The following is a 26,598-nucleotide window of genomic DNA, read 5'->3' on the forward strand; positions in this document are numbered from 1 at the left end:
ACTTTTTATTTGCAATGTATTGTCTTCATTTCCAAATTGCGTGACTCTCAATACGATAAACGCGTTAAGAAAGGAGGAATAAAATGAAAAGAAAGGGAAGGAAAGCTGCAAGTGGACGTATCCTTGTTACATCGCCTATGCGCATTTCGTTTAATAAATAAAAAATCAGATGAAATTGCGTTGCTGTCTATACGTGCCAAAATTTTGTTGCGCGCTGCTAAATCCGTTTCCTTCTTTTTTCCTTCTTCCCCTTCTCCGTCACCTTTCACCGATGACGCATCTCCTGCTACTATTCATCGATTGGAATGTAATCAGGAGCGTGACCACTTGGTTCATTTTACTTCAGCCATGTGTTTTGCTGCGGCAATTTTTTTCCAATAAGAATATTAACGTAACGAAACTTCCTATGAACAAATTACGTTATGAAATTCGCATGGAAAATAAATTTTATTTATATCGTTTGTATAATTATAACATCCAATTTCAATAAATAATACTCAATTCCAATATATAGATGGAATTTAAAAAATTTTACATTATACTTAGAAGATATGAATGATTCGAGGAGAAGATGTAATCGTCGAATATGAATATTACAAAATGTAAACTTTATTTAATTAAATATTTATAAGATAATCTTTTCGCTACACACATCTATGAATGAAACTTGCGCGGTGAGTACTTTTACGAAGAAGTTACCAAGAAATTTAAATCAAATAAGAAATCTGTTCAATTAATATAATTATTATAATATTATTTCATAATTTATCAAGGAATCGGCAATCGTCACGTTATTCTTTGGCGTAGCAAAGTGCACGTTGACGCAGCGATTGTTCAGATCAAAGATCGTGGTGTCGCAGTCGCTTCGTACGGGTTTGAGTGGCGGCGCGTGATTGGTCGGCGTCGCATCTGGGAAGGGAGGGCTGTGCGCACATCCCATGATGCTTCGCGCGTAAATCTCGAGACGACACGAATACGAGCGAGCCTCTTCCTTCCACTTCCTTCTCCGTTCGGCAGCCGGGCAGTGTGGACGTGCACGTAAGGTATTGGCAGTACATAGCGGCTTTGTTCGTTGTGCGGTGTCGGAAATAGCACTTTTGTGCGGAAGTGCCTTGCACTGTGCAACGTAGAAGGTACCTACGATAAGTATCACGATGGCCGATCAGGAGAACAAGGATTTCAGTGAAGATATCGCGGAACAGAACTTCGCGGAGCAGAACGGCGAGGCCGAGAACGGCGGTGCCGACGGCGACGCGATGGAAAATAACCAGGAGTCGCAGGAGGAGAGGTAACTTCCCCAGTATTTCTCCCGTTCTTTTTTTTCTGCTCGTAAGCCAGCTCGTCGATTGTTTCGTGATCGCTCCGGACGTCTTCAAGCGCGTTTACCCGGCGATCGCGCGAGTTTCGGCGTTAGCCTCGCGTGACGCGCACGAAGCCACGCGCCGCGCGTCTCACAAAATGGCGAGGGCGCGCGGCTTGCCGCCGAGCCGTAATCCGTTCGCATCGGCGTGACGCGGGCGCTTACGTTCCGGCGGTTTCGGCCCTCGCGCTTCGCCATGGCGTGCCGTGCACGCGGACACCCGTCGTTCGCCGATTCTTCCTCGCGATTAGGATTTATTCGTCGAATAGTCTAACGCGGGCAATGGCCGCACAAAGACGACGGAGTGGATGTACCGGTGGCGGGCCCGGAAAGGGCGCGTCCAGGAGTTTTTAGTGGAGAGAGAGAGACAGAAGTAGAGAGAAAAAGAGTGCAAGGAAGAAAGATGAAAAAAGACGATATAAATTAAAATATAATTCGAAGTAGCGAACGCGAGCGATGAATATCGACAATGAACGATGTAATTCGGCCCGCGCAAAAAAGACTTGCGCGTCTTGCTACTTGGGCGCGCTCGTCACTTCCGTTACGAGAGAGCACATGGAGGACCCGGTCCTCGCGAGTGCGTCGAACGGGAACTCCGCGCGTGATGAGTGGATGATGAGTCACTCGCGCGGGGCTCGTTCGCGGGATTTGCAACAATTAAGTGAGCGCAATATGGCTTGATGAACGACTTTGAATGATAGAATTTCTAATTTGAATGATAGAAAATGTATGTTCAAAATGAGTCGATGCGCCAAGGCGAAAAGTATTGGCACGTTTCATGCGAGGTGCTCGTAGACTGTAAGTTCACGTTCTGTCTCGTGTCTTCTTTTTTTTCATCTCTTCTTTTCAGCCTAACGAGATCTCGAGCTGGATGAATTTGATTGATCCGAGATACGGGACTGGTATATATCTATGTAAATACTTCAGTCAATTACATCCCGGTTTTTCGTTTCCTCGCTCGCACTTGTCGCAAAAAACCATTTTTCTCCAGTTCTTTATTTTTTTTTGTTCTTCTTTCGTTCTAATATTCCTACAGCCTTGTGGATTTTCGCAAACTTTCGTGCGCTAGTTCGGAATACGTTTTTGTAAAGAAGGGTAAGCAATCGTTAGATTAAACTTAGAGGTATATAAAAGAATTTCCAGAGAAAGTGGATCCTCCCCGTGGTTAAATTTAGTATTACTAATGCAAGATTGGAATACAAGCATTTTTGTTTTTATGGCTGCATAGATACATACATATTGCATACATATGTACATTTGTGGGATGGTCGGTGAGTTTCTGCTTTCTCTTACATTGATAACTAAAAATATGTTCCCCTATGAGAGGAACGTGGCTTTTATGTGTGAAGTAACGGAAGTAAAATAGTTAAGAAACGCCGGTACTCCACTGTGTCTGTCGTGTTTGTGATGGTAAAAAAAGAAAATTGGAATGCGAGATATTGCATGCTGTATTATTTCCCAAGTGCAACATAAGACACGTATGCGTACATATGGGTAAGCGCTAGTTTGTAACTGTATATGTGCTGTTGTTGCGAGGTATATATACATCTGTTTGAAATTTCGTAACTTTGTTGTGTGAATTCCTTATTTTTATTCCTACCTAGTTATTTAATTATAATTGCAGTTTTTTGTAATTTAAAGAGAAATTCTGGATTCCGCAGTCAAGATCAAATTTGTACACGACACATCACGCATAAATATAATAATCCTAATGTTCTTATAGAGCGTAAACTTTCGAATATCCATTTTTCGGCCAGCTGAGTCTTCTATCCCCGTACGTTCATTGCAGCTGAATTCTGGTTATAGTCAATTGTTCACGATTGACAATATGTATAAGCTTACCTGGGATATGTGCCAAGCCTTACGCAGTGATTTCTGAGTCGGAATTATTGTGAGAAGTCTACGTCAAGTTCAAGTCCGTCACGTTCCGTCACAACACAAGCACTGGAAGTCGAGTCAATTACGTCAGATCGATAAGTCTCGCACAGACACACACTTGCCCGCTGGGTCACGCGTAGAGTAATTTCCGATGCAAATGCCGTTTGGGCGTGACCAAAGCACAGAGTCACTAGGGCCAATGCGAAAACCTCCAGTAGGTCGGAACGCCATTAACCCCAGTTTATGTGGCTTGGTCTGCAGGTGGCCAACAACGGTTTTCACATGGCGGGCGGCTCGCAGGCGGAAAACGTGCCCCGACCAACAACTGATTACCGGCGAGTGACTGGTGCCCACGGTATTTATCACCAGCCCTAAGTGATACATAACGAAAAGATCGAATGTAAATAAGTACAGACGATTATATCGTGTCGACACTGCCGGAAAAGTGATATATATAAATATAACAAAATACAAAAAAAAAGCAGAGCTCGCAGCTCGTTGTTTAGAGTCCAGCAAGTGGACGAGAATCAATATCGGGACTCTTGAGACAATCCTTGCATTGTACATTTGTCAATGAGTGTTGTAAAAAGAAAGCCAGAGGGAATGAGAAAGAGAGAGACAAGCATATATATATACATATACATATAGAGAACACGTATATACATTGAAAAATCAAAGTATCTCTAATATCAACTTCGTTGATCCGTATTCTGTGCACATAGATATGTCAATTGAGAGTATGAGGAATCTCGTCTATCTCGTTAAATTGTAATGTGAAAATGAAACGAAATGATTTTTTTAGCTTTTTCAATATAGAGTTGCAGAGTCTATCCTACCGTATGCCATATTCTTTGGGCCAATCAGCAGTCAGAGTACCACTTGGAAAAGTTAAATCTTGTTTCCTTTAGGAGCAGCTGTATGTCAACTGGAGTTATAACTATTGCTCGGGTTCTCACATGAACATCGATGATCAGTATCTTGCTCTCTCGATGCATTGATTTTTTTTAGATATATATATACATCTACTTTTTGCAAGTTCCCTTTCATTTTTTTTTCACTTTTGACAACGAAATCGTTCGAATCAAGGTCTCTGTGGTGTGCAAAGCAGTCTTCTCATGGTTGTTTCTCATATAACTTTTATTTTACAAAGGGCAGATGCATATATTATGATATATTTTCGTCAGCGAATTCTCACTTGTATATTCTAGGAATGGTATTCCCTATACTTTGCAATTGCTTTCGATTGTGATTATTATGTTTATTACTGTAAGAAGCATCTTTTCCTTTTCTAAATTTCAACGTAAGCGATCTCTAATTAGCCGTAGTTTAAACATGTGCGTACGTATAAATATATATAGTCTTATAATTACACGTATGTTGTGATACATATATATTTATATATATATACACATATACACTGTTTAAGTGAAGTATCCTAAATCTTTCCGATAGTGGATCCAGTGCCCCTTTTGCGAATGACGCTACAGGTCTGTTACGTTTTTTTGCATATCGTCTGCATTCAATTTTTTCATACCTTAACACTGATTCTGATCTTTCCAGGGTTCAAGTTGTCTGTATACTCATTTTTCTTTTCCAACAAACAAGTGAAATTGTTTAGCTTTGTCAAAAGTCAAATTTTTGCTTCGATCTTAAGTCCTTAATATCAATTTTTTAACATGTTTGGGAAATTCACTTGATAAAATAAATGCGTTCCGTTGCTTTACAGGTCGACCGGGGCTAACCAGGATTCTCTGAATGATAGGTACTTTTCAATTTTAATTACATTTTTTTTTATTATTTTTTTTTTAAAAAAACGATACTCAACGGTGTTAAGACAATGAAGGAAAAATTGCGACGATACAAAATAACGAATATCACTTAATCTGTACACAAGTTAGATGTCCACACGGTGTATATTGATGGATCAGATAGGATTGTGTCATAGCTTGTAATGGTCACTTGTGAAAGAGGCATAGAATAGTATTTGCTCTCCGCTATCTCTTACCGTTTTTATTACAGATAACTGTTTGCGCGCGGTTGCAGAGATTTGAGAATTTGCCGAAATCATAAACTAAACAATAATTTATTGGAACGACAAACAGATTTCTTACTAATTTTTTAGTTTCATGACAGTAGCTAAAGATTGATGAGACAAAGATATCCCTGGTTGCTTTCTCGTCGCATAGTTTAATTTCCTTGTGTTTTCTTTTCGCAGGAAATTATTTGTTGGCGGTTTAAGTTGGGAAACAACTGACAGTAAGTAACCTTTTTCCGGAAATTATCTTTCGATCATAGATTTCTCTTGCAAAGTCTTGGAAAATTATGAACTAATTAGAATATAAATATAAAAGAAATTAGTCGGCTATGATGCTTTCTTAGGACACCTTTAGATGGCACTTTAGATGGCCAAATGCAAAGAAACTATATGAACTGAGCCTAATGATCTTTTACATAGTTATTTTTAATACAGCAAACAACTTGTGCACATTATTAAACATTCGATATAATTTTGTGCATTTTTAGAGGAGCTGAGAGAACATTTCAGCACATATGGCGATATTGAAAGCATAAATGTCAAGACAGATCCTAATACAGGACGATCGAGAGGATTCGCCTTCATTGTTTTCGCTAAGGCTGAATCTCTCGACAAGGTAAGGCCGTCTCCTTTTTTTTTAACGTTATACTTAACTTTTATAATTCGTTATATTGTTAGCTTACAACATTATAGTTAATTTTTCAATATCACCAAGTACTTATTCCATGTAAATGAAGAAATGATGATACTAAGTCAGTTCTGCTACTGAATGGGTGTGACGAAATGTTTTAGTTCTGAAGCTTCATAATTTCGTAGCTTCACAACTTTTTCGGTTGAGCAACATCGAAACAATATATTTAATAACAATTTCTCTTTCAGATTATGTCGGCTGGTGATCACGTTATCAATAACAAAAAGGTAGATCCCAAGAAGGCAAAGGCACGACACGGTAAAATATTTGTCGGCGGTCTCTCGACGGAGCTCTCCGACGAAGATATCAAGAATTTCTTCTCGCAATTTGGAACCGTAAGCGCATTTTTAAATTAAATAGTCTTTGAACGTGTATTCCCGAGAACACGAGTGTGAGACACTTAAAACCGCAGATTGTCGAAGTGGAGATGCCGTTCGACAAAACGAAGAATCAGAGGAAAGGATTCTGCTTCATCACCTTCGAATCTGAGCAGGTGGTGAATGAGCTACTGAAAACTTCGAAGCAAACGATAAACGGTAAAGAGGTGAGTGAACAAATGGCATCGCCAATTATGAGAAAAACATTTATTTAAATAAGGATCGCGATATAAATTAAATACAAATGAATTAGATATTTAAATATAGATGAAGTAACAAGATCACGTTAATAAAGTAAGTGAACCAGCGTGTAAATTCCCTTTGAATATTCCGAACGGTCGATGCTAATTTGTTGTTTATCAAATATCAAAGTTATCGGTAGGAGTCGCATTTTCTCACCTAATTAAGCGATAAGAGTAGGCGAAGACTGACAAAAGACAAATGAAATTACAATTCAGACAGCTCCATTGCGAATTCAACAATATGTTACTACTTATCGTGTTACAACTGACAACGTTACAGTCCATTTGTTAATTAAACACTAAGTTTATTAAATGAAGAAATGATGATAATACCAAAAGTCAGTTCTGCTACTGAGTGGGTGTGACGATATTTTAGTTCTGAGACTTTTATAGCTTTATAACGTTTCTAGTTTAACATTACTGACGAAAATCTTAAATAACAATGCAACTAAACTCGGTTTACCAGGTTGACGTTAAGAAGGCAACGCCAAAGTCTGATGGTATGATCGGTATGCGCGGCGGGCCCGGCGGTCGTGGCGGTCGTGGCGGCAGAGGCGGTCGCGGTCGTGGTTTCGGCCAAGGAGGATGGGGTCAAGGTGGCTATGGCGGCGGCTACGGCGGCGGCTACAGCCAGGGAGGATACGGCGGTGGCTACGATGGATACGGATACGACTATTACGGTGGTGGTGGGTACGGAGGTTACGGCGGGTACGACTACAGTGGATACGGTAATTCCTCATTGACTATTATTAGAATTTGAGAGACGGCCGAGTTTTGGCGTCTCGAGGCAATGTTGCCGTCGAGAATCCTCTCTCTTTATTTTTTTTTCCTGCTTTTTTTGTGCTTTTTTCTCGTGCCTTTCCTCTCGAGAAAAAAGTAATAACGACAGAGTGATTAACCATTGTTACCGTCCCAGTGTACTCGACAGACAGATTAAAACAGATCTCGTAGATACCCAGGAAATACACGCATATTATGTCTGTCCGAATTTTCCGGCCGTTTTTCTTCAAGTCACGTTTGCGCGCTTCAACTTTCGCTTCACTTTTGTCGTTTTCTCCGTAATTAACCGGTATAGCATCTTCGTCTGTGCTGCGCAGTTTTCGTTTTACTTGAATAAAAAAGACATGCTATATCGTTCTTTTTGCTGAATGGCGATGAGTGGAATGATTAAAAGACATTTTATGTGTGTATACACAGGGTGACGTGATGTTAGTTATATAATTTAACCGAGTCCGAGAGCGTTGGTTTACAGATCAGGCCAGTCCACGTACGTTGAAATGATATGTATCGAAGTCGATGAATATGCATCGTGACCGCGGAAAGTGACACCGATAATTACTTCATTAATATTGTCACACGTTGACTGCACCGTATCTGTAAACGAATGACTCGGACTGATAAAATATGTTTTTCAGATTATGTTCTTACATATGTAGCATGAGCTAATTAATTGCTTCAAGAGCCAAAACACGGAGCAAACACTCAACTTATCTTCTACTCGAAATTGTCTTAATCTTCCTAAACATCATGTCCAACTAACGTACTCTTTAATGATTTGTCAAACTCTCTGAATTCTCTGATTTCTTTCATATGAAATCACGACGACTACGATACACGTGTCGTTATCAGAATCCTTCGACCACGCTTTCGATCCTGTCACGTTCCACACGCATGAAATTTCGCCTTTCGTTCACGTTTTTCATTACGGTCACGGACTTCGTCCTCGCGATAAGATCACGAACACGGGAATGATGACGATTAGCTTGCGTATGAATGTGAGTTTCCAAGAAATTTATAGCTTGTCGAGCATGCTTCCGAGATAGTTTTAGTTGAAACGAATAGAGAAAGCAAAATTTGTGATGCGTTAAAGTGATTTTATTTTACCTCATTTTTATCAAGTCATTCTTTCAATTCTTTAAGAAGATTATTATGTTACTCCGTTACGTTCGATGTATCGACGTAAATTTACATCTCTCTCGATTCTGCATCGGGTTTTCATGACGCGTACACAGTACACAATTATTTCTCGCCTGGCGTAGATAGCTTTTCCGCATAAACTTTTAACTGCGTGCATGCCATTCCTAAATTGACAATTGTGAATAATTCCAGATAGAGTGCTCCTATCTTAAAATTATTTAAAGTCAGCCTTTTTATGTTCTCAGAAATCGAACAAGAAAATTTACGAAAAATTTATGGTTGTCTTTTGGTTCATGTAAATACTAAAATAGTGCATTATGCCTATGTGTTGATTATATCATCAGGATTTATCTCATGAGTGTATATTTCATTTAAAAAGAAGATTTTGTTTGTTATTAAATATTAGTGTATCGTCATTTGAGACAATTCTTCATTGAATTACTTTTGTTTGAGAAATTTTTACGTTAAATATATTATATATTTTTTTTATCTAGAAGTAAATGAACATCCTTTCAGTACATGCCGATAACTGATATCAATTGTCTCTTTATACCGTGTGTTTCATGAAACGCAGACGGATATGGCTATGGCGGTGGTAGTTACGATGGTGGCTACAGTGGTGGGCGCGGTGGTGCACGCGGTAAAGGTACGCATTGTAGCGTCCTTTCTCTGTTGTTACACTTTTACATTTACCTCCATGCATACCGTTTTTTAAATGGCATATACTCTGATATGTACTCGTACGTAAACTCATCCGTTTCACTCGCGCTCTCGCAAAGTCGAGCGTGTCTCATTTGTGTCTTTTTTTCCCTTTCTCTTCATCTCAATCTCTCAATCTCTCCTCATTCGAATATACCCAGTTTCTCAGTTTCCCTTTAAAACCGATGACTTTCGAGGTATTTTTGTCCCTTCTTAAACACGTAGCTGTCATGATCGTCTAACAATTGTACTCTCGACCGCTACCCTCCGTCTAATCTGATCGTCAATAACTCTCAAAAAGTGTGTGAGGAAAACCTGGGAAAGCGTAAAACAGCAGCCTACTTAGCCTGCAGCCTCTTCTCTTTTTATTTATCACTTCTCAGCTCTGTTTCTTTTTAGAGATGCGTGCGTGCGTGCGTGCGACTTGAGATTTTCTTTCTATATGAGTAGTTTACTTTCTCGTTTGACTTCTCTTGTAAAGACAAAAGTTGGACACAGCTGAGTGGGAGGGTTGAACTAACACTGCGTCACGTGGGTATGTTCCAGGAGGCTCAGGCTATGGCGGCAAGCAAAGGGGTGGTCGTCAGAACCAGAGGCACCAGCCTTATTAAATGGGAATCCTTATTTATGACTGCAATGCAAATTGCATTGTAACTGCCGGTGAGTCATTCTCCAACATCCTAATATTCTTGCTTCCATCACTCACTCTGAATATTGTTTTATTATAAAAATAAAGGATTTCCTAAGATAATAAATTGTTTTATATTTACGAAAAAGAGTTTACAAAAAAATTTGATGTGCGAAATTATTTGTATATCCTTGATAAACAATAAATGTGTCATGATCGATTTTAAGAGACTGCAGAAAACGAAACTCCCACATACGTTCCACTTTTCTAATTTCAATCTAGAACTTGTATAAACTTTTATATAAAGAGACAATACAATTATACAATTATTTCTTCTGTTTTTTTTTTGTTTTACTTAAACTGTTACTTCTAAAGAAAAAAGAAACTTATCATTTTCCTTATCCTTGATTCGCTTTGTGACTTTTTGTGATCATCATCCAATTTCTAATTGCTAAAATTATTCATCTGTGAGCTCGGCTAAGTATCCTACAAATAATTTTGCATGCGACGAAAATACTTCACTCGCTATTGCTTTCATTGTGGGCGGGGTTTTATGTCAAACTTTCATGTCTCGTGATTAATTTACTTATTGCACGATGTATAAATAATATATACGCAACGTGCGCGTTAATTCGGTAATAAAAATGTCTCTTTCTTTATTTTCAGGTTTCACGAAGAGCAGTTTCCGTTCGTAACATCCAGACTCATCCAATCATTCCACTAGATTGCATTATCCTTTACCGAAATCTTACAGATCGATCGATCCTCCATCTCCACTTATCGTCATAAGAAATTGACAGCAATATAGAGGCGCGCGTTTGCTTTGCATCCTGTATATATGAACAAGCATATATACACACACACACACACACGCATGTGAATGCGCTTTATTTTTCTTTTTTTCGTTCGATAATCGTGAAGATATTCGCGCACGCACTCAGACATAAAAAGCACCGCGCGTGGACCCGCGCGCGCGCGCGTATCATGAATACTTAAATGTAACCGATTAATTACAAAGGACACACTCCTCGCCAGTTACTCATCAGCGATAAGCTGCTCTTTTGTCGCCATGCGGCCAGAGTGAAAATGATGTCTGTCGACATCACGACGACGTACCATTGGATGATTTCGAGGACAAAGCAGATGCTTCTTGCTGATCAGTAGACAGCGGGCAATGTGCTTTTTGTGAGGCGCGCATAAGCGCCGTGATATAGATGGTAGAGACGTCAAATTCATAATGATCGAGATATGAAACGAATGACGAACAGATTATTGCTTCCTTACTAGTACGATAGGATCAAATAAATCCGTCTTTGTGTACATAACGTGTCTCGTGTATACATTTTTGTAGTTTTGCTGACCACCTGTAGTAGTAACTTTTTTTTTCTTTTTAAAATGCGACATAAGGCTTGTTTGAAACATAGAGATAATTATCGTTTGTAATGCTAGATTTAAATAAGACTGACACACAATACACGTACACACACACACACAACATGCAGACACACGAGGAAAACTTATCATACTCGTTGATAAAAGGAAAAAAAAAAAAAATATAATAAATGTAAAACTCACCCGTTGATTCCGTCGTGGTACGCGCCAACAGCGCCCCTTGCATGCAAACCTCGGAGAACGACGACACAATATATATACATGTAGTTCATTTAGGGAGTATGCTGCGACGAAATTCCCGTTCGATCAAGGTACAGCGCGCATGTATGTACATTGTATTTATATACCGACGATTTCATTCGACACGACGAAGAGATATAGGGAATTGTCACAGTAAGATTTTTAAAAGTACAACAATCCGATATTATATTTTTCTCCGAGTACTGTTCTGATCCCATGTCACAGAGTATTATTAGACGCGCCAATGAGTAATTCATCGATTATTTTTCGTTTTTTACTGAAATAGTGAAGAGTTTTTCGATATTTGAAGTCTGTTTATAGTTTTTCCGCCCTGTCGTGAAGCAGTTCGATATGACAGGTCGAGTATTGTGTCTCGAATGTTAAAGAGGAGCTTCCCAACTGAAATGTATAGTCTGGCTTGGGTTGGTTTAGTTTCCTACGAACGAATATTGAGTTTGATAAGAAATTGTGAATTACTCATTGGCATCAAATACATAATACAAATTTAAAATAAAGATCTTATGTTAGTGAAGATTTATTTAAAATAAATTATAATTATATATATACACACATATATATACACACTAATTGTTGGTATTTTTTATTCGATTTATTCGACTTCCAATTCCTGCGATTTCCTCATCGAGACCAGCAACAGTATTGATCATTCCAGATATTTTGTACTATTGAAGTAGATAATTTGACAAAGCAGAATTAATGAAACGATAAAGATAACTTATCTCTCTTTATTAATATTACGTGGAAAATTTATAAATTAGTTATTAAATAAGATTTATATACACAATTATCCATCTTAAATAATAGAAATAAGTATATTTTGTTGTCACACATTACAGATAAAAATCATGCTCATTACGAGTTCATTGCGAGTTAACCATTTGCATTTCCCATTGCGGATAAGATTCTTGATACTCTAAATTACAAGGAAATTGAGCATCACGGAAGTAGTAAATAGCTCTGATTTCAATTAAATTAAAATGTGCGTTCGATCCGTGAAGGAGGGAACCGGTGTGAACCTGGCACCTGACTTTAACGAAATGAAAATTTTCGGGCATATTTCGTTTGTACCTCGTTTGTACCTGTTTGTACCATCGTTCGTTTCGTTTGTACCTCAACAGTTTAAAAGTTATAAGGGGTCAAACAATAGCCAGCACCCGACTAAAAGATATCCGAATTTTAATAATGCCATTCGAAAGAGCATCGTTTGTATCTTCAGGAACCATCGTTTAAATCGTTTGTACCTCAACGGAACCGGAAGTACAGGCTTTTCAAAAAATAGGTCCAAGAGGTATCTTCGTCAATTTTTGAGATATCGCAAAACGGCTAAAGGCATTCGAAAAAGCATCATTTGTACCTTCAGAATCCACCATTTAAATCGTTTGTACCTCAAAGGAACCGGAAGTACAAACTTTTAAAAATTTGAAAAAAATACGTCCAAGAGGTATCTTCGTCAATTTTTGAGATATCGCAAAATGGATAACGGCATTCGAAAGAGCATCATTTGTACCTTCAGAATCCACCGTTTAAATCGTTTGTACCTCAAAGGAACCGGAAGTACGGCATTTTCAAAGTAAAACAAATAGTTGTTCGTACCTCCGTTGTTTGAAGAGATATCCGAAAATGCCCAACGCCATTCGAAGGATTTGAAAGGAGGTACAAACGGGTAGAAATGCTCCTTCGAATGGCGTTGGGCATTTTCGGATATCTCTGCAAACAACGTCGAGGTACCCAGTAAAAAATTTTTTATATATAATCAGACAAAACTCATGGTTATACAAAATTATATATCATTTTTGTCCATATATAAATAGATATGCTTATATATAAATGGATATGCTTATGTATAAATGGATATATATATATATTTGTATATTATTAAAGATATGTAAGTAATAAAATATATTATTTATTGTAATCTGAAGTCCGAATTTTTCGAACTTCAAATTGCTTGCGTGCGTGAACTACATGGACGTCCATAGGAGTCTCTGTGCCGCAGCGCAAAAATTCTCAAAAAAATTAATATGCCAAGGCGTGTATATTAACTTTATTATATACCTGTCAGGCTAAATCTTAACGTCGAGTAAGAACTCGACGCGTGCACCACGTAACGGTGCGGAACGAAAAGACATATTCCTAGTTTATATAGAATCATATACAATTATAGATGAAGGCATCTGAATCATACTTGTGTTTATGTATATTTATACATGATGCAAGACTTATATATAATTATATATTAGATAAATACAGATCCATATATAATTATATATAAAACATTGTAAGGTTATATATAAGTATGCAAAGTGCGCATCTTATATGTAGCAGTTATTGCATTTATATATAAATATATATAACGTTCTATACTTTGTCATTTATAATTATATATTTTCTGCACAGATTATGCATAATCTTGTATAAGTATATTCAATTCTGCATGAATATACATGCAAAATTTGTTACCGGGTACGAACAACTATTCGTTTTTTACATTGAAAATGCTGTACTTCCGGTTCCTTGGAGGTACAAACAGGCGCTATCCGAGCTCTTTTGACCGCCGTTGGCCGTTTTCGAATATCTCGAAAATTGGCGAAAATACCTCTTTGACGTTTTTTTGAAAAGAGTGTACTTCCGGTTTCTTTGAGGTACAAACGATTTGAACGGAGGTACAAACGGGTGCTAATCGAGCTCTTTCGAATGCCGTTGGCCATTTTGCGATATCTCAAAAATTTACGATGTTACCTCTTGGACGTTTTTTTCAAATTTTTAAAAGTTTGTATTTCCGGTTCCGTTGAGGTACAAACGATTTAAACGATGGTTCCTGAAGGTACAAACGATGCTCTTTCGAATGGCATTATTAAAATTCGGATATCTTTTAGTCGGGTGCTGGCTATTGTTTGACCCCTTATAACTTTTAAACTGTTGAGGTACAAACGAAACGAACGATGGTACAAACAGGTACAAACGAGGTACAAACGAAATATGCCCGAAAATTTTCATTTCGGTAAAGTCAGGTGCCAGGTTCACACCGGTAAGGAGGGAGACCGGTAAGTAATTGAAACACGAGAAGGAAACATTAAGCTCACTATCTTGAAGATTAACGAGGTGCATCTACACGCTCTCTAATTAACAGTGCTGCATTTCATCTGACTGGAATTGGCCCATTTAACATCCTCACGTTGATGACACTTGCATTTCGAGCAGATTGATTTAAGTAAATTTTTGTAATCACATAATTATATTTTCCTTCAAATATTTCCTCGTTTAAATTATTACAGAAGAGAGAGAAAAAAGAAAGAATGCAAAATAAATAGATTATTAATTATAACAAGAGTAAGTTACGTAATAGAATAATTTGCAGATGCAGAAAGACGTATCTGCAGTATGAATACTTCACTTGAAGCGATTAAAATAAATTTTCCACTACCTCGATTCCGTTGCTTCTATCGACAGAAGTGATACAACACCACGGGCGATTAATGCCGAAGCGTTCGGCACATCGATGTTCAGGACAAACCTGTTGATCCGGAATGGATTGCCGTTGCGTTATCGTCTCACCTGTTGACGAATCCAATTTTCGTCGCCGTCAGATTTGTCCGTGAGATCTGTAAGGCATTGCGGTCTTCTCCGTCAACCCCCGTGGTCGATTCCACGAATTTCGCATCACGCTGGTCCAAGATTTCACATTCGGTTCGACAGGAGTAATATCAAGTTCCGTCCACGATTCAACATCCGGCGATGGGGTAGCAACAGTCGAACAGGAAACAATCTCCGGTCGCGATACGGCGGTCCTACACATTTAGCAAGTGGCAAAGCCACCCTATTGAATATTGGATTACGCCCGCAGAATCCGAGAGGGAGTGGGAACGTAATTAATCTTCGGAAATAAGGTATGTAACGCCGATTGATTGATCCCTTCCGTAACTTCGCCACGTCCCCAGTCTGGAAATTGGCACGGTGCATTAACTTTTTTACGGCTTTTCGTACGTAGGTATCTGCCAAGTGAGGAAATTCGTGGTGGAAAATCACAAAGGCTAATATTATTGACTTTGATAGTTTTTTATATTGTGATAAAGAGAAGAATATAGTTTCACATAATTTCTAAAATAAAATAGCCTAATAGTATAATTTTATATCAACAATTTGCCTTTTTAAATAATTAAACTTTTGTCATTTTCATATCCTAAAAGGAAGTTAATTCTTCATAATAACAACACTGATTTAGTCTTTTTCACTAAACAATGTATGCGTTATTATATTCCTATTTAATTCCAAAATTATTTAATTTTGTAATTTACAAATTTTAATTTACGTTATTCATTAAATCGAATTAACCAAAATTTAGTTACAAAATTAATTAGAAACAAATTTATTTTCGAATAAACATGTTTCTGTATGTGCATGCGTGCGTCCTTGTGTGTATGTGATGAGGTATAAATATATAATACTTTGCTAGAGCAAAAGATTCCGTTTCTGTGCAATGTTCTCTTATATATACATGTATCATATATTTCTATACATCGTACGGTAGTCTCATTCGCAAAGACATTATTTCTCCGATATGCTTTCATCCCTTCCACCCTCGTTCGCCCTCGAGTAGGAGCTCCATTGTATTTCTTCCTTGCAACACGATATGATTAGGCGCATTACGTGGCCTTAGCCCGGCTCCCTCATATTAGCTATATATCGCTCACTTTTTCCAGCCGGTTTTGTCATCGTGCCATATTTCAGAGCTTCTTGTCCAACGTCTTGGTCAGCATCGGACAGGATCTCCATCTTGACCCCGAATAACGCCTCTTCTCTCCACCCAGCCAAAGTCTCGCCACTCCGTTCCATCCGAGGTGTATCGCTTCTGCTACATTCGGTTCACGACCATTTGCGTCACTGTTAGCACGTCCGCTTCGATGGCAAGTGTATTTGCTTGATTGCAATGGGGTTGCTGATGCAGATGGTGATTGTTGATGCAGATCAAGCCTCCTGCACGCCTATCGTTAATTTTCGCATAAGAGTTGCCACGTTTCCGCAGCGAATTGACCCGTGGCGATTATTTTTTGCGACATTATGCGATAAAATTGAGCAACGCGAATGCAAATGGAATATGCGAGGGTCGCATCGTCGAACCGTTGAATAATGACAGGAATAATAACAGGAATATCTATTCGCCTGATCATCCCCGTCACGTACAATATATTATGTATACCGGATAACGCTAGTCACCGCGCGAGATAAAATCCACATACAGATCATAATGGATCCTGGCTTAATTAATTATACGAACACGATCATTGGATATTTGGGGCGACGTGGTCTATTAGCCACCGGCTGCCAGTTATCGACTCGTAACACAAAGTGAGTTAACATTGTTAAACATGCAAACCTAACGCGCTCGAACTATGCACGCAACTATGCTATGTGCGGATTATGCACTATATGTGCAAACTATTACTGCAAACTATGTTATGAGGCATAAAATAATCCTTTTGATTTAGGTAGTCTAGATAAAGTGCATTTCAGTGTAAACATGAGAAATAATTTTCCATAGCGTTTATTTCATTTATTTATCTAATACTCGCTTTCGGGTAACATGAACTACATTGCTCGCGCTAAGAAAAGTTCATTGGCATGTAACTTAAATACATTTAAAGCCATTTGCGATATCTTGGGGGGAAGAAGGAGAGGGTAGAGATCATATACTGATAATACATATGTCGTACAGGTACAGATCGTATAGATCATATAAATCATACAGTTTGTACTCGCTATATGTTGCATTACCTAGAATAAATTATCTTACATATTGCGGATGCGTATGCGCATGCATATCTCCAAAATATACAATTCTTTGCTACATTTATTCTCTTTTTAATTGATATATTGTATAATTATGTATATGTGCAAAGATCGTGAAGCATTCATTGGCTTTACATTTATTCTTCTGAATCTTGTCTCCGGAGCTTATTTATAATCAAAGAGGTTTTTTTAGAAAGTTATATAACAATTTTACAAGATTAGAGTTTTATGACTAGATCGAGCAAAATTTTATTTAGCTAACGCTTTTATAAAAAATTCAATAATAAATTACTGCAAATTATACAACATAAGTCAATAGTATCAATATTGAAGCTGTCGAATTTTTAGTGATATTATACATTATACGTTATTTAAATATTAAAGCAAAAACATATTCTGTTTCTTTAATATTGACTTTCGCACACCAAAATTGAAATTAAAATCTAATGTAATATTCTAAGAGAAACATTGCAGCATTATATTGCACTATAGAAAAATTCGCAAAAAACTTGTAAGTCTGAATTGAATTTTTCCACTACTAAGTAAAATAAAAATCACGACTTTGTGTTTCTGATCTTCTCTCTCGATTGCAAGAAATATTTTTAATTTCGTGTATTAATCGCATGTGATTCTCAGCAATTGAAAGTTGAGATGCAAAAATAGCTTCATGCATATCATAAAAAATTATCCGATAGTCATTGCTATCGATACAACATATTATACATATTATTAATACTTTTCTGTGATAATCGTAAAATAGAATTACGATTCTGATTGCGATTTTAATAATTTAATTTAACAATAAAAGTTTAACAATTAAATTATTTTTCCATTGCCGATTCAATAAAAGAAATTTCGATTGACACATTACATGAAGATAGGATATAGCAATGTGTAAAAATTGGAATTAATAAAGTTTTAATTAATTCTTCGAGAAAGAGAATCGGAAAGATATCAATGCCTAGGACAACTAACTGTAGAATAATCGTAGCAGAAGAATCAGTTTAAAGCTCTTTCTTTCTCTCCCTGTCTCACTCTCGCAGAGACAGTTGGTTTAATACTATATTTAATAACATTTTAATGTATTCCTTACAGTTACGAGATTAAAGCCAAGTAAGTCATAACAGACGCTTTTAAATATAAATAACCATTCTCTCTCTCGCATATTATCTAAATGAAAACGCTTTGCATTATCCCTTTGTCCAGGTAGATACAATGAGAGATAAAAGCTACACGCTCCACAAACGTTGACTTTAATACTGTGCCAGCGAGATAATGTGCCAAAAGTGCTGTCACAGGCTGATGGCTGCGCGTTTAGCCATATAAGTATCTTTCGTCCATGATGTCCGAAACTTGTTTGCACAGTTCTCATGGCACTCGCAGCCAGTTTTCCCGTCGCAGGCACAGAATCATCATCAAACTCGCGTGGCCATCACGTCCGTCAGATAATTTAAAGTGCCTAGGTAATCTTAGGTAGCTCTTATACATGAATTAGCGACTTGGTTTCCCCAGTGTGTATTTTGAACAATGCGGCTTACTGACACGAAGAACCGCTACGAAAGGAGAGCCGTTCTCCCATGCAGATGCGGCCGCGTAGGATATTATATTATACAGTAGAAAAGTCTCATAGTATACGTTATTATTATTATTATTATCACTAACTATTATTATTATTATTAACACTAATATACAATCATAGCCTGATATTTGATATTAAGGCTCGTGGAAAGCACGCAAGCGCAGAGAAAAACGAGAAAATGCAACGTGAGTTCTCCGGAGTAACGAACCGAGAATGCTCATTTGAAGCCGTTGGTCCTTCCATTATTGACCCGCTGCGATACAGCGCTCTAATTGATCTAGCTAACAATTACCTAATGGAGCTAATAATTATTACAATATCGTGAAGCGCATGGCTCGGAGCTTCGAATGATATGCTACGTCAAATGTCCGTAATAATTTACGTTATTGCCACGGGCTCTCGGCTACGACCTTGTCCATTTCAGAGACAATCACGTGCCTGCGAATACAAATATGGGTGATTCTGGTAGAAGCTTCACCTGACGATCGCCTCTAAACTTGCACAGGTTTGCTCGACACATATCCGCCGATCGCGTTTACCGTTTCTGCCGCAAAGCCCGTGTCAGACCAGGCAGCAATCTCAATGCGTAGTCTGATATTGGGCGCAAGCTTGCGCGCAATATTGGGCAAGTGTTTCCCAAGTGGCGCATGATTGCGCGTCGATACATACCGCGATTCGTTCGATACATAAAGCGTCGAGTACTTTGGAAATGTTCGTAAATGGTCGTCGACGTGACTTCCCTCCGAGCACTTTAGTCGGCGCACTTTGGTCCGCGTTTCCACAGTGTATTTATCGATAAACATACATAACTATCGGATTCCGAATTTCCCCTTTGGATAACACGAAAACGGCATTTGGCATTCCGTGAGTATTGAATATTGAACGTCAAGTCGTGTGATGCGTTCGGAGCCAACTAAAGTGTGCACCGTCGAGCTTGAACTTTTACCGAGGTAGAATGCATTACGAAATCTGGAAAATCTTAAGGTCAGACGGACATTGTGGTGCATCGTGGTGCATGGGCTAGTGAAACAAACGCGGTGAGAAAATGCTTCTAAATCCCGGATTTATCATGTACATGTATCTTTCCTCATAGATCTTTTACATAAATATCATATACAATACACACACGTCGTATATATCTATCTACGTCGTTACATATTTATATCTCGCTCCCATTCAATTCTTAAGTAGGTTACAAATTGAGAAGACGCACGAATTGAAATTGAAGAGACGGATGCATTCGCACCAGGTGTGTCTTTGTGACACACTGTGGGTTGATAATGCATTAATAATCGCCATTTCTGAAGCTACCCCGCACGGACACCGTGTGGGTGTTCAGCTTGCCCTTACGCTTAGGCGAATCAACTTTCACCCCCATCCATTCCCCGTCCACGTTGGCTTCGACCATACGTTAAAACGTCCAATTGTCCAAACGCCCGATTAATCAAGTGTCCAATTATCTCACGTGCGGCACACGCGAAGCGATAATACTGCCGAGTTGCGACGGGATCATGATAAATAGACTGTGAGTCCGCGGAAGAACTTATCAGCATTAACTATGGCAGCAGTCGCAGCGAGCGATTTTACTCGCGCTATCGCAGAGAGTTGCTGTCAATTCGCGAGAACTTCCGTCACACTGTTGATGTCGCTTCACTTCTGCACGGCCGTCGTGGTTGGCGAGGGCCGAAAGGTCGCAAGGACGCCCCAGGGGTGTTCCACCTCCGCAAACCCTGTAATCGCGGTCCCTCTCGGCCTCATTCGCTGTTGGAAGTCTCCTATCTCGCGGAAACTTCCCTCGATGACCTGACTCGGGGTGAAGAAAGAATCAAGTCCATCTGGAAGCAGACGGAGAAACGGCGAATGGAAAGAAAGAGAGAGAAAGAAAACGAGCGAGAGCAGAGGAGGAAAGAAAGGGGAAAAGAGAGGGAAAAAGCAAGTGGCAATGGAATTTCATTATTCGGCGTGAGAACAAACGTTTGGAGAGAGAACAAGTCACGAAAGGCGTCTTGCAACGGATTACGTTTCAACGGGCGAATCAGGCTGAGAGTGAACAGGCGTCGCGACGCGTCGACGAGGAGCGTGCTTGAAAAGCAAACGCTCACAAATTGACTTTTACAATTAGCTCGATGGCAATCATTCATTCGGCATTCAGCGTCTTGGAACATTGTTATCGGGACTTTCAACGAAGATGAAGGGGTCGCGAGAGAGATCTATGAATTTTCGTTGATCAAGAAAAGATCGGCATTTGTGTAAAACAAATATTTTTAATCTAAATAAAATTATATTACCCGATTTGTTAATTAATCAACTTAATTGCCCGTTTCGACATGCAAGATATTCAAAATTACGTGTTACACAAAGAATTGCAGTTCTTCAGATAGATTGACTCGGAAATCATTCGGAAATGAACTTGTTGGAAATTTAGTTCGATTTTTGATATCATCGTAATAATTATTTATTCCGATATGAATAATATATAAATAAATTTATTTTGGCGGTCTGTGATGATGTTTCCGGTGAAATATGAGGTACGAAATTGCTGCGGAAGTTTCTGATCGATGGCCAGGTCCGAGAGGACTCGCGGAACAGATCCAACGTCTTCGAATCTTTTCCCTCTTCTCCTTTGAGGAATTACGATATCGGGATATCTACATCACGTATCGAGAGTCTTGGAAGACAGTTCAATATCAACGAAAACATGAAATAATTCTATTATGTTACGGAATTACATGCAACTGTTCTCCGTCATGTTCAAGTCACTGATACTGACGTTTTGTAATAAAATAATATTCTGTTGTATGATTCCACAGTCATCCACCCTGTACAGTCGTGGAACATAAATGTAAATGAACCATATTTGTATTCATAGATACGGCACAGTCGTGAAAAGTACATCTTCACCTGCGGGATATAATATAAGATATTACGGATAAACCAATATTTGCAAAAACGATGTAATATTCACTGATGATCATAGTAAAAAATTTAAATGTAATTGGTGAAACTTTCTTTAATAATCTGCAATCTAATTTATCCATTTGTACAAAAGATATAAAAATCAATAGCAATTAGTACGAAATAAATTGTGAAATAGTGGACTGACTGGAATAATTTTCACAATTTTGTTAACAGTGACATAACAGGAGAACATGAAGAATTATGTTTCTCTTGAGCTCCATTGTTTTTAATTTTTTAATTTTTAATATAAAGTACATTAGTAATTTGAAGCTGAGTAGCAAAGTTTTTTAAGTCAAGTTTGCTTGTAATTAAAAGACAGATTAGATTTTGTTGTCTTTAATACGGATCCACTTAACATGTAACTTTTCATAATTTAAAAATTGTAATGCTGGAAAAGCCATTTGTTCTACTATTTTCGGGAAACATTCTGTACGTATTGCTTTTGATGTATTTTGATTATTGTCGTCATATTTCTCGATATTTATAGTTGTATCGGAATTCCAGTTTTTAATACATAGAAAAGAATTGCAATTTAATTAATTTAGATCAATTAAAATCAAATATTTTCGATACGTGCGTAAAAGTTTCATGGTAAAAGCGTAACGCTCGAAAAGAAATGGACACGTGTACACGGCCATAATTAATAGCTTTTATATCCTATCAATCTGACTTCAATTAGAGCAAAAAACGTTATTTGCTATAGTAAAAATTTCCCCAAAAAAACACACGGCAACGTGATTTGGCCATCACCATTAAATTGCTGAGTTGCGGTCACTCCCAATTTGCAAATATGTGGGCATCTCTTCATTCGACATCGCGATAAATCGAAAGGCCAAATTGAAAAACGCCAAAAGGGCGCTTCCCTGTTAGTTTTTCATGCATAAAATATTGAAATTGGAAAATTAAAATGATATCTGAAGCAAGTAATACTTGAAGAGTGAGAACATCAAAACAAAATCGGACATAAAGCTGAATAATTAAATTTGATTAATAAATCTTTTATACCTTAGAAAGTAGAAAAAAAATAAAACACATTGAGAATATATAATTCTGTTATATTTATATGTTTTCGTGATAAGAAAAGCAAACTATCTATAAATTATAAAATCAAGTCCACTAAATTAAAAGAAGCTTTCACATGCAGTTATTTCAGGATTAGTATAATACAATAAGTTACAGTGCAATTCGCTGCAATTTCACACAAACATGCGCAATATTCCTCATAATAAATATATCTCAGTCAAAATCAATCCGAGTTACCTCGGAAAAACTGAAATTGTTGATACTTGCTCAAGCATTTCGAAAAGAAAAACGATTGATCTCAAAAGCATGCAATTTCGCGAATCTATGATCTTCTTATGAAAATAATATTAATCTTTGGATCTACATCTTTCACTATTCAGCTACACGCGACCCCGAGCAAAACGCTACTTTTAAATAATTTAACCAACTAACAATCTAATCATTATTCGACAAATTACTAAATTATAAACCCATATTGCGAAAAGTTGAGTTTTGAGCGCCTCTTTTGAGGTCGCAGAAGCAATCATCCCGATTCGATTCTCCAACTTGTCCACGTTATCGAGAGATCAAGATACAGAGAAGAGCCGGCGGATTAATGAAGCGAGCGAATGCGGACGGACGCGCGGAGTGAATAGCGACGCAGACTGGCCATTTGATTTACCTCGAATCGAATCGTACTCCATTCGTCTACCTTAGCCGGACAGTTGCGATCGTGTTACGGGCTTTCGGGGGTCCCTGGCAGTATCAGGACCAGGTCTCATCGTCGACTGGGGACTTATGTGCCCCGGCGAGCGCGTCTCACGGGTAGACTACGGGATGCAGCTCGGTCGAGTTTCGTGACTTCGACTCGCGGGACGAGTTTCGAATCCACCTGAATCATGCATGCAGAAACATGGGACTTTGCTCGGGTGGAATCTCCGCTTAAGTTAATGGTGAAAATTCTTAAGTTGCAAAACCGACAGGGACTATCCGCGAAGCCTGCTCGCCGAGAGACGGAAACGATTCCGAACTTCGACATCGGAGGATATCAAAGTTTCACGCAAATCTCATTTGAAGCATAATATTTTTATGGCCGTCGTGACATCACTCTAAGCGAGACGATATTTTTCAGTGAAGTCGGAGAAGTAACTCTCGAGTCGATCCTTCAATTTGTTCAAGTTATCAAGAGGAAGATCTAACAGATTAATAAAGCGAGAGAATGCGAACGGACGTTTGCCTGTCCTCGTAATCTTGATAAAAAAAAAAACAGGATCTTTCATTGCAGGCCTCTAACAGCCATCGTAAAATGGTCATCGCGTGGAAGATACTCCCCGTAATAAAAATGTGTGATCAATGATGCCACTTATAGTACCGGTTGTCGTAAAAGCCGGCGGTACCGCGCGCGCGGAAGCTTCTGTTCTTGTGCGGAATACTCGCGTGCCATCTCGTTGCTTTTAACTGAAAAGTTCTTTACACAGCAAGCTCGACACCAGCTGTTTGCCGTCGTTTGTCAGGCGTCCGTAGTTTACAGCTAATTGTAACGGGAATGCAACCGCACATTAACGGGTTCCATCGCAAGCTACGTGAATTATTTCGAATGCACTCTCGTGCTGTGGAATCCCGTGAATTCTAATTTCCGCAAAACAGGTTCGAAAATGTTTGTACCGTTACTTTGAATACGTGAGTTACATGTAACGTGACTGGCGACATCACATTAAAATCAAAGGCGAATTCGCGCGCAGAAGAAAATACGTGGCTTCGATCGAAACGAGAAACGAATAATTGACGATTGGGACCTACCTCACGCTGGTGGTCCTAGTCTGGCTGAGGCTGGCGTGCCTCGTCATAGATGTTCGGTAGCCTCTTCTGGGACAACAGATCCGCCATCCACCACAGGCAGCCGACAGGAAGCTCTCCCTGAAGTGCTTCGACATGAATCCATACACTATCGGGTTTATGCAGCTGTAATACCGATAGCGCGGTTTGAGGAATGGATTTCGTCAAAACATTCGTCGGATCAGGAGTGCGAAGGTCTAGGGTGCGGAGGGATCGGAAGATCCCCCGAGTGACGCATTGCGGAATGGATAAATTGATTGCTTAAGTATCTCTGAATTTCAATTCCAATTTTAGACAAATTATTATTATAAAACCATTTCGAGCATTAACCGTTAACATTTGCAGGAAAACATCCCCTTACAATTAGTTGTTGTTTCGTACTTTTGTCAATATATCTCAAAAAATTCAACGTATTTAAATAATATCTTCTTCTCCAAGCTTGCTGCGCAGATATTTGCAAAACTATACGCGTGAGTAATTCCGAGTAAAATATAAATTTGACAGGGATACCGAGAGATTTCAGGAGTGAAACTTGGCAATGGCCCACTTGATAGTAAAACCACACATCCGGTACAGTGATCAGGCGGAAGATCGCGTTAATCGCCAACAGCAAAAACGCAAACCGCGAATGCAATCGGCATGAAGTCTATCCTGTCGTAAAGCTATAGCTGCGGGCGCGCGGTTGCATCGAAATTGCGAAATGAAATTTGCAGTTTAAATCGGGAATGCGTAACCGCTTCGCGATTTCGATCGGTCGCACCATTTAGATGCAAATTCTGTATCGACTGTCCGTAGCGAATCCCACCAACACACGTCCAACTTTACGAAAACAGAAAGGAAAAGCGTAGCAAATATCTCGCAAAAAAGAGAACACCCGAAAGATGTCTTTTCTTTTGCAATTCTGTTGTAATACATCATAATATATCGAGAGGCAAACACCGAGATTAATTCTTTTAATTAATTCTTCGTCGAATCTATTCATTTATAATAACAATGTTAATATCTTGTATTTAATATTATTATATTAAGCGAAATGCTTCTTTTACATTAAGTATAATAATAACGTTATAAAAATAGAATCTGAGCAATTTCCCATTTTACGCGAATAAAATTAAATGCCCGGAATTTAATAAATTCTTTTATGCTTTCTTTCTGAATATGATATTTGCGATAATTCGAGTGATTAGAAGTTTGAGACATTAAAACTGTGAAACCGAAAACCGAACGAGATTAGATTGAAGTTTACGACTGAATCACAATGAGCCTCGTTTATGTCAGATGTATCGCGGTATTAATGTAAGGATTTTCGTGATCCTATACAGAAACTTTAGACACTCGCGGCTCAGAAACGAGGCGCGAGCAAAGCCAGATTTAAGGAAATATCGCGGCTTGCATGAAATAGAAGTCTTTGTAAAGTCAAAGTTTCTAGTCGTTGAAGCTAAATCGAAAATTTGTGGTTACTACATCATTATTATTCAATTTTTATTGAATTTTAATCAATAAAAACTTGTAACGTGTCATTCGTTTTTAAATCTTTTACACTTGTTTAAAATAATGTATAATATTATTAGATATTAAATAATATTAAAATTATTAATTAAAACATAGATATTAAATAATATCATTATATATTGCGACTAAATATCATAAATATTAAATATCTCTAGCGGAATCTCTGTCTATTACTTGTTACAGATTCAGCTTTTGTTACTAACACAGGCTTCTACACTGTCCCGAGGGCATACACGGGAATGTTCGCACTCATAAAATCCAGAGACAAGCCAGACTTGGGAAGCTCGCCAAACTCAGGCACGGAGATTTCCCCCGTCCGATTGAGAAAACTTAGGAGCTACTTTAAAATGTGAGAGGGTGTTTCTCCTATACCTCGCTAAACTTGTAACAGTAACCGAACACAGAAAATGATACGACGCTCTTCGTAAAAATTAAGTTTTCCGT

General features: G+C 38.4%; 2 protein-coding genes across 12 annotated transcripts in view; one reads left to right on the forward strand and one right to left on the reverse strand.

Moving 5' to 3' along the window:
* The first annotated feature begins 783 nt into the window (after positions 1–783).
* On the forward strand, positions 784–11,386 carry LOC105279756 (RNA-binding protein squid). Of its 8 annotated transcripts, none has more exons than XM_011339747.3 (10): positions 797–1,288; positions 4,965–5,000; positions 5,454–5,494; positions 5,762–5,889; positions 6,153–6,299; positions 6,377–6,508; positions 7,050–7,311; positions 9,075–9,146; positions 9,746–9,859; positions 10,494–11,386. In XM_011339747.3, the coding sequence occupies exons 1-9, from the start codon at positions 1,155–1,157 to the stop codon at positions 9,808–9,810; spliced, it is 1,017 nt and encodes a 338-aa protein (XP_011338049.1). In that variant the 5' UTR covers positions 797–1,154; the 3' UTR covers positions 9,811–9,859; positions 10,494–11,386. The 8 variants fall into 8 exon arrangements, with proteins under 8 accessions (XP_011338051.1, XP_011338054.1, XP_026827068.1 ...); XM_011339750.3 differs by having other exon boundaries at positions 798–1,288; positions 7,050–7,269; XM_011339749.3 differs by lacking the exon at positions 9,746–9,859 and having other exon boundaries at positions 784–1,288.
* A 5,620-nt stretch (positions 11,387–17,006) lies between these two features.
* LOC105279753 (QRFP-like peptide receptor) overlaps positions 17,007–26,598 on the reverse strand; it is a 97,063-nt gene continuing 87,471 nt past the window's right edge. The window contains exons 9-11 of one of the 4 annotated variants that reach the window (XR_893998.3): positions 24,607–24,768; positions 23,489–23,698; positions 17,007–20,681 (exon numbers count right to left, since the gene is read on the reverse strand). Coding sequence is in view for 3 of the 4 variants with exons in the window: in XM_011339742.3 (XP_011338044.1) it covers positions 23,626–23,698; positions 24,607–24,768 (235 nt within the window). In the remaining variant the exon portion in view is untranslated. Of the gene's footprint in view, positions 20,682–23,180; positions 23,699–24,606; positions 24,769–26,598 lie in introns of those variants that run through there. The other 3 variants (XM_011339743.3, XM_011339742.3, XM_011339745.3) reach the window with 3 other exon arrangements.

This window comes from Ooceraea biroi, chromosome 7 (genome assembly GCF_003672135.1).
Source record: "Ooceraea biroi isolate clonal line C1 chromosome 7, Obir_v5.4, whole genome shotgun sequence".
In the NCBI taxonomy this organism is placed as follows: domain Eukaryota; kingdom Metazoa; phylum Arthropoda; class Insecta; order Hymenoptera; family Formicidae; genus Ooceraea; species Ooceraea biroi.

What these genes read in the sequence shown, in the direction of transcription:
- LOC105279756 (XM_011339747.3), top strand. Translation starts at nt 1,155, where the DNA reads ATGGCCGATCAGGAGAACAAGGATTTCAGTGAAGATATCGCGGAACAG. An exon ending in CAGGAGTCGCAGGAGGAGAG is followed by an intron (nt 1,289 to 4,964) that starts GTAACTTCCCCA and finishes GTTGCTTTACAG; the next exon opens with GTCGACCGGGGCTAACCAGG. An exon ending in AGGCTGAATCTCTCGACAAG is followed by an intron (nt 5,890 to 6,152) that starts GTAAGGCCGTCT and finishes TTTCTCTTTCAG; the next exon opens with ATTATGTCGGCTGGTGATCA.